The sequence below is a fragment of the Mytilus californianus genome, unplaced genomic scaffold, assembly GCF_021869535.1.
Source record: "Mytilus californianus isolate M0D057914Y unplaced genomic scaffold, xbMytCali1.0.p SCAF_1, whole genome shotgun sequence".
In the NCBI taxonomy this organism is placed as follows: domain Eukaryota; kingdom Metazoa; phylum Mollusca; class Bivalvia; order Mytilida; family Mytilidae; genus Mytilus; species Mytilus californianus.
The window spans coordinates 74,488,247-74,497,737 of record NW_026262581.1 but is presented as its reverse complement, the minus strand read 5'-3'; the positions used below and the strand labels follow the sequence as shown (position 1 = coordinate 74,497,737).

The following is a 9,491-nucleotide window of genomic DNA, read 5'->3' as shown; positions in this document are numbered from 1 at the left end:
AGTTAATTCATTAGTAGTGCAAAGTGCACAGGTAATTCATTAGTAGTGCAAAGTGCACACTAACAATAGTAGTGTCGTGCATTTTGTAAAGAATTTTCCGTCTCAAGTTCTAATCTTTAATTACTAGCGTTGCTTTGAGGTGAAATGGGGTCTAAGTTCACGAATCAGCAACTGAATGACAAAACATATATTTTCAATTAGGAAATTAACAATGATGCGCCTTTATTCGCTGAATATGTTTATGTTTGTTTATTCCACATTGGCTATAGGTATTAGGGGTGGGGGTTGAGATCACACAAAACATGTTTAACCCCGCCGCAATTTTATGCCTGTTCCAAGCCAGAACATCTAGCATTGTTAGTCTTGTATTTTTAAAAAAAAATTTGGTTCAGTTGTATGTTTTGGAGTTTAATGTGGCTTCCATTTGGCTGAACTAGTACACATTATTGTTTAGGGGTCAGCTGCAGCCCGCCACCGGGATTTTCTCGCTGCGTTGAAGACCCATTGGTGGCCTTTGCTGTTTTCTGCTCTTTGGTCGGGTTGTTGTCTCTTTGATGACCCATTTCCCGTTTCCATTCTCTATTCTATTAAAGACAAGAATTACAAATTAATCTTGCAACTTAGAATATCGGCAGACAAATCAAAATTATGTTTCGGCCATGGAAGTAATCATAAAATGAGCAGTAGAAACTAAATGTGGTATTATCCTCTGACATTTAAGATCACCAATTTTACTTTTTCATAGAGAAAAGATATCGAACTTGCCTTAATAAGATGAACGTGGAGCTAAAATCTCTAAGGAGAACACTAACCAGACAACGAATAAAGAGAGGACTACCAAAGAAACTGAAACAACAAAAAGGTTTTCCAATAAAAACTGCAATTATGATTGATCAGACTTTAATGAAGCTTGAAGATATGTTTGTTTTAGCGATCGGAGATAATTTAACTCTGTCTTGTGACACTCCCGAATTGAAGGCGATCAAGAAGACATTTCCAAACTCAACACATCAGTGGATTTTCAATAATGTTAATCTTGAAATTGATAAGAAACGAATGAAACTTAAAGGACTCTATTTCGAAATATCATATTTTAATGCAACTGACCAAGGACTGTATGCCTGTCGAATACATTATGCACCTAAACAAAGAAAGACCATTTATTTTGCAACTTTGATATCTAAGAAGGTTGGTATACCAGTTCAGGTCATGGAGACAAAAACTTTAAAACTCCATTGCCCAAGTTCTCCAATCGGTCGACTATTTCGGAAATCTTTCCGCAATTGGTGGGTGAATGGAAAAGTGATACAAGGCTATACCAGTATTCCAGCAAAGCGTAGAGCATTTGAAAGTTTTTACAATGTCTCTTCTCTAAAATATGAAGGATCTTGGGTATGTCAGGTGACAGACCCGGCTACTGACAGACAGTGGGATCTTATTCGGTACCATGTAAGTGTTACGGCTCTGCCTCTACATGAAAGTAAAGCTCATAAATTTGTAATGGATCATCCTGTATTGATAGCTACACAGTCTCTTAGCGTTCTACTTTTTTTGGTGGCCATGTATATTTATTGTGTTCATGAGCCAAAGCAAACTAAGAAGACTAGCAAAGATGAAGTGTTGGATGAAAACTCTAGCGACCTAGGATCAGCCGATGAAGGGGATGGAAATGATAATGCGGAGGAAAGGTACGGGGATAACACATCTCTTTACGAAGAGAAAAGCAAAATAGATAGAACACCCTTCCATGCAGAAAGGTATGGGGATAACACATCTCTTTACGAAGAGGAAGGCAAAGTAGATAGAACACCCTTCCACGCAGAAAGGTATGGGGATAACACATCTCTTTACGAAGAGGAAGGCAAAGGAGATAGAACACCCTTCCATGAAGAAATGTATGGGGATAACACATCTCTTTACGAAGAGGAAGGTAAAGGAATGAATTTTGGTGAACAAGACTTTATCAGTTATTATAGTGACGAAGATTTTGGAGATAGAACACCCTTCCATGAAGAAAGGTATGGGGATATCACACCTGTTTACGAAGAAGAAGACGGAGAGAGGAATTTCGGTGAATATAACTTTAACAATTTTTATGAGGACGAAGATTTTGGAGATGATACATCGTTCCATGATGACAACAATAACATCCGCATCGAAGAAATGTGGAAAGAAGGAAATAAAGAAGTAGATTATGTCGAATCAGCAGACATATATTCCAGTAACCGAACCGCCACCCCAAAATGGAAATTCTTTTAACTGTTTAGTGCTTCGTGTCAAGCCAATAGGACTGGTATGCATATTGCTCATCCTACACTGCTACAAAACATACACTGCTACACCTAGCTATAGGTTTGTTAAATCCTCTAATCAAGCTTTACGTCGTAATTGCGTAGAACAGACATTTAAAAGTCGCTGTTAAATTTCCAACTTTATAAAATTGGGGTTATTTAAAAGTGTGCATACCATTTTTGAGGTTATTTCGAATAGACAGAAAAAAATATTACAGTCAGTCCTTATAATTTAATTCTAAATTCCACTTGTAAGGAGTAAATCATGGGAAAAAAAGTTGATGACGTCACGGTCGCATGACAAAATTATGTGTATGATCTGATAGACAAAAAACGTTCAGCCAATCAGAAGACGTGTACATCCAAAATTAGATTATTTGTTTTTAATTAATCTTATTGAATATTTTATTTTATAAAAATTTAGCAATTTCCAAAGTAGATAATATATTTAGTATAAGTTAAATCAGTTAAATATCTTGAGTAAATACTAGAAGTTGGAAATGGATACAAAAAGTAATATGATAAAAAAAATGTTGACTTTTGAGAATAATACATGGAAACTGAATCCGTATCGCATACTGTATCACCCTCGACCAATATCAGCCAGAGGGCCGAACATACATTGGTTACTCGGGTTGATACAGCATGTGATACGGATTTTTCCATGTATTATTTATAGGTTTCATAACGAGTGAGAATTGGATATCGCTTGATATCAACTCGAGTTATTTAATTTCAATATAATAATAATCGAGCCTTCGGCGAGTTTATTATTACTATTTGAAATGAAATAACGAGAGTTGATATCAAGCAAATCCAATTTTCAAGAGTTATTAAACCTTTTTCTTTTATGGTCAACACTCTTATAGTGTTAAATTAAAAATTCCGCGAATCGTTGATCTAGTCCCTTACACATAACAGTATGACGTCATTTGTCCTTTTCCGGTTTCAGACTTTAACGTCAGACATTATAAAACTTTTTGTATACGCTTCAGAATGTAACAAAACTCGACAAAAAGAAGATTTTCAGGTGAAAAGTGTGAGTGTTTTGTATATTATTGGAGAAATCACTATGTCCGTTGCCATGGACGAAATGTACATCGTCTTAACCTTTGGAAGTTATCAATGACCTAACGAATAGCCAATGGAAATGTCGTAATATCGTCTAATGATGTTGGATAAGCCAATCAAATTAACGCAGTTTTCATATCACTTTTTCGTACCACACTCCGTGCAGTGTGATACGAAATATATCTCTTCAAGCAAGAAATAGCCATGATAACAGGCCACAACCATAAGAGAATCTCTATTTATCAATTCAATAGATAATACATTCACCCTCGGCCGTTGTCCTCGGCGAATATCATATCTCTGGGGTTGATAAAGAATTTTCTTTTATTCTTTGGCAATTTAACCCTTTCTGGATCCATTGTTTTATAAAAATTAATCATGCAACGTGTAGTTGCCAATGATCTCAGTAGATAATTGGTTAAGTTAAAAGGTCACACACAACATTTACCAGATCTTCGGCTGGATGAATCGAAATGTGCTAGCAGGTGTTAGAGAAGTTAACATATTTACATTTGTATGACTTAGAAATTCGGAAAGTGGAAGGCACTCCAAGGGGATTTTCGTTATCAAAACTGAAAATTTATTTGATAATCATTAGAGAAACAGATTCTTACATAGTTACTCGTAAATTATCGAATTTATCCCATCTCGATAGTTAAATAATCAAATGTTAAAGTCCTCGTCAAGGCTCGGACTTTAAAATTCGATAATTTTACTACTAAGTATCTCGATTGGATAAATCCGATAATCCACTTGTACCAAAGTAAGAATCTGTATAAGATAAGAATTTTATTAATCTAATCAAGAACCCATAAAGGGCATCATTTACAACAATATTAAGCACAATATGAAGTGTATATATCAACCTCATCAAAAGTCAATAATTGTATAATGTTTGACAGTGTTTTTTCCAATGAGCTTGTGCATGGTAGAACCCCTTCCAGAAGTTTTCGGAGCTTTTTCTGTCTTTAAAATATATACATTTTACCCGGAGGTTACACTTATTCAAGTGGCGAGTTGCACAAAACAAACACTTTTATTGGTGATTCATAAAACGATTTATGGTGTTAAACACTCAATAACAATGATTTTCTGGAAAAGTTATTCTAGATTTGGTGACACTTTTGGTGTAACATTTCATCCTTTTTTTTACAGTGTAGGGTTCTATGTAAATCTGTGACAGCTACATGTATATTGAATTAATTTTTTTAGCCCTTTGTTCTGCACTTTTTATCCATTATTTTCTATTCTCTATCCTGTTAACCCCATCTAGACCCTCATATATACACATAATTGAAATACCATTAAATATATATAATGTTCTAAAAGAATAATGAGCAATCTGGTTTCGGTTCGTTCTACGGCATTCATTCCCAAGAAATCGTATCACTATTGATAAAGTTGTAAAGTTGTGGTGTTCAATGTAACTATATAGTCACGAAATTATAAACAAAAAGGTAAAACAATAACAGTTGTTCATTTTCTACACTACAAAAGCCTCTTGTTAATTCTACAATTTCAACATCTTATTCTTTTATATAAACTCTTGCCCATTTGAAATATTTGTTCCCGTAAAACTTTTAATAGTCATATTTTCAGAGTAGAAAAAGGTTTATTGACGTACTCATCATAGATACAAGTATTAAAATAATGTACGCCAGACTCGTTTTTCGTCTACAAAAGACTCATCAGTGACGCTCGAATCAAAAGAGTTAAAAAGGCCAAATAAAGTACGAAGTCGAGCAATTAGAGAACTTTAATAGAAATTCAGTAAAATCTTAGAGTCCAAATGAAACTTAAGGCTACAGTACGGCACCCAACAATGAGCTAAACCCATACCGTACAGTCAGCTATAAAATGCACTGACATGAAAAAAGGAGTAATAATTCAAACGAAAAAAACAACGACCTGATTTATGGCAAAACAATAAACAAAAAACAAATATGACGGACAGCAACCAAAGACAACCACTGAATTACAGGCTCCTGCATGACTTAGGAAAGACAAATATAGAATGTGGCGGGGTTAAAAACATTTGTGAACGCTCAACCCTCTCCTTAACCCATGCAGGACAGTGGTATGACAGCTTAACATAGGAACAAACTGTAACTAACGTAAAGACAAAAGACATTAAGTGCCAATCTAGCGGTACTCACACAGTTACTGAAAACTAGTTCAAAGACAATTACTATTAATATAGTTCGACTTCTTTTTTGTTCACCTTTCTTAAAAAAACCATAGAGTATCCATATCAGAGACAGTATTTATAGTCAACACAAAAACAATACAACACAAATGTAAATTATAGATAAATAAGTAAATGAATAAGACAGCGTGATCTCCCTAAAAAATCCGTTAGTGAGACCATGTGCTCTGTATGGGTGGCGTAGTACCCTGAGAGAACCACCGAAATACGACAAGAAAACAAACAATTTCAGTCAATTAAGATCGGAGTCGAAGCAATTTGGGAATTCGAGCTCATCCTCAATGACAGGCTAGCGTTCACTATTGATGGACTAACTGGACAAAATAATTGATAAAATTCACTAAGTCTCATTAAAAGATGAATCTAGAATTTGGCAGTTGGAAAGAAAATTTCAAAGAAATTCGACTATTAGTAACTTGTGTTTTTGTTTTTTTATGAAAATAAGAAGATGGTTGTAAAGCTTCAAAGTTTCATTGGACCTATATTCGAAACTTGACCGACTCGTTGCAAAACGGACATAATGGCTTCTACACACAAAACTTGTTTATTGTGTAGAACAGCAATTGTCCATAGTGATGTCACAATATAGACTTTATTCAATAGATTATTGAATTGCTGTTGACTTTGCAACGGTTGAAATTTTTAAGACTATGCTAAAACTTGCTATAGTATCTGAGCATATGATGTAAAGCTCTAACATTCGCTTTTTCATATCATAAAAAGTATAGCTTTAAGGTCAAGGAACAGTAAATAGGCTGTGTCACAGATTTTGCTTAAATTTTGCATACAACCTTGACTCGTTGAACTATAACTGAAAATCGAAAAAATAATGCATTTATCTCTTATTATCTGATCTGAAATATTCGATAAATGCATTATTTTTTCGATTTTCAGTTATAGGTCAACGAGCCAAAGTTATATGCAAAATTTAAGCAAAATCTGTGACATAGCCCATTTACTGTAACTTGACCTTAACAGAAATAGGATCATGCATCTGACAAGACAACTTAACGTGTAAAAACAGGGGAAGACATATTATTCAAAGTAAAAGAACAATGTCCTCTTTGTTTTATTGTGTTGTTGCTTATCTATCCAATATATTTGCCTGTATCAATCACCTCTTTGCATTCACAGGTGAAAGTAAAAAGCATTATCAAAATACTTTGAGTAGTCTTGTTACAACGTAAATGGTACGATACGCGTAAGAAGACATTTTTTTACTTCAACAGACTCATAGTTGAATCTACCTGGATTTGTTTTCATTACAAAATTGCAATCTTGACCTTTCATTAAAAAATAGATCGACCTCTCACGGATTTTGTGCAGACTTATATTTGTAACCTGAATAGACAAGTTTTACTTTGATCTGTGGTTATCTATAGAGGAGTGCAATCATAGATGAGTGTTCTGCACGTTGGTATATGAAAAGCATAGAATGAGAGGAGTAAACCAGTCCATTAAATTCGATGATGTTCATTGCACTGTCTGACTCCGCATCCTCAGAATGACACAAACTTGATTAAATACAAATAAATGTAATATTAATGCCGAATTTTCCTACACATCTAAACAAGATGGAGAAAACAGCATTTAGAAAACATTAAGTAAACATTGAATCAAAAGGGGGGGGGGGGGGTGGTAACAAAAAGGAATTATAACATACAAGCGAAGATGCAAATTTTTTTTTTTATCAAATACTTTGAAGTTCATATTTTAAGAATTACCAAAATACAAATCAAGGCAAATTACCTAAAAATCATGTTCAAAGGAGACAATTTAAGGTTCTTAATTGTTTGCCCTTCCATTTTATTATTTTATTTCTTGCGACCCCAACCAGTGTATTTAAAGGAGAACTGATTTTCCTTCCCCTCCCATTTAGGTTGGGTACTTTTTATTACTGTGTTCAGAATAAAAATTCAAGAAGTATATGCCACTTGAATTCTGACTTTAGTCTTTTCATTCACTTTACACGACGTGTTTCTCCATAAACTTAGTATGCTTTAAATGTAAAAATATTTATCACTGGACGTAACGCACCCAACAATCAATCACTTAGTCGATTTCCCCCCTGTTATTTGGAAAGAGGAAATACCTTCAAAATTGGGTTTTAAGGGGAACATGTTCAATTACATATAATGCGGATAATTTATTATGTCCCAGACTTATTGTATGCTAATGCAAGAATTAAGTTGATGTTTTTTAGAATACATTTGATTTTGCTGGGTACAGTTTAGGGATTTTAAAATTTGTTAGGGGTTTATATAGGATTATGATGTGAAAGGGATTGCTCAACAAAAATGAATACAGAGCATTTTGTTATATTTGCAAATAAAAAAAATGCACCTTAAATAAATACAAAAGTATTGCTGTACAAAACTGAATACAGAATATTTTATTATATTTTCAAATAAATGAATGTACCGTAAAACAAAATTCAGATTCAAGGAATCTGAGCATTCATAGCTTCCAAAATCAGACCAGGTTTATGAAGGTTAGTTTCTTTTAACCATTTTTGTTTTATTATGAACTGAAATGGTGGCAATGACATATGTACTTATACAAAAAATAAGATATTATTCTTATAATTTCAGAGAAAAGGTCTAGATCATGCAGCTCAGATGTGCAACAAGTTGTTGAATTACAAATACACAATCAACTTAATGGTTCCTTTGGAACTAGGAATCACACTGCAAGAAACAGAGTAAAGAGATTCAAAATTAAAGACAAACTTTCAAAGATTCATGCTGACATACCACTACCAAAGAATCTAAGAAAACTGATTAAAAAAGAACTGAAAAACGCTACCCATGTTCGTTTTAATAGAACTGTTGGTGGCACTATTGAAATTACATGCGAGAATGAAATAAGTAGGCAAATTAACAAACTGTATAAAAAATCTAAAGCTAAGTGGTTACACAACAATGGAGCATTGAGAATAATAGCCGGTAGAATGTTCTATCAGTTTGGTATATTACGCATAGAGAGGCTTGAACCTGAAGATCAGGGTACTTACATCTGTCAGGTGGAGTATGAACCAGAAGAGTTCAAAACTGTGGCATTGTATACCTTAGTAACAGATCCTGGTATACAGATTAGAGTTAAGGAGTCATTGGACTTCAGTTTACACTGTCCATCACAATCACTTTATCACATGGTCAAACATTCAAATAGATCATGGATTCATAACCATAATGTCACTAATTATACAACATCAATATTTAACAAATCAAGTGCAAATTTTTACGATACAAATAAAACCATGGCAGGGAATTGGACTTGTGTAGTGTTCGACCCTATCAAAAACGTAGAATTTGACCTGGTCACTTATCAAGTTCATGTTGATCCACCTCCAAGTCTCTTTGAAATTTTGTATCAATATTTTAAAGATAACCCCATAATTTGCGGTGCCATAGGTCTTCCTCTTTTATGTATCTTTCTAGTTTTTCTGGTAACAGTGTTCTATTTTGTTGATAAACATAAAGAAGACACCAAAAAGAAACTTGAAATGTTCAAGTCAAAATTGAAAGACCTTAATTTGAAAGCACCATCTCAGGATGACTCTTACCACAACCAGGACCACGAGAACTCCTTCGTAAGGTTGAACATGAAATCTTTTACACATTACCGAGATGACTACATGAAACATTTACAGAATCTTGACGTTAATGGAAATCCTATTTTATACCATAAGAACTCCATAGCAGGGTCAAACATGAGAACTCTTACACAATATAAAGATGACTACATGAGACATTTACAGAATATTGACGTTGATAGAAGTCCTAAATCATACCATGCAGGGTCAAACATGAGAACTCTTTCGCAATATCGAAATGACTTCACGAGACGTTTACAGAATCCTGATCGTGGTTCAGATCATGAGAACTTCATAGCTGGGTCAAACACGAGAACTCTTTCGCAAT

At 34.1% G+C, this 9,491-nt stretch overlaps 1 protein-coding gene across 1 annotated transcript; it reads left to right on the top strand.

Moving 5' to 3' along the window:
• Positions 1-1,560: 1,560 nt before the first annotated feature.
• Positions 1,561-2,259, top strand: LOC127737946 (origin recognition complex subunit 1-like). Its single transcript, XM_052248919.1, has one exon. The coding sequence runs from the start codon at positions 1,561-1,563 to the stop codon at positions 2,257-2,259; it is 699 nt and encodes a 232-aa protein (XP_052104879.1).
• Positions 2,260-9,491: the final 7,232 nt, after the last annotated feature.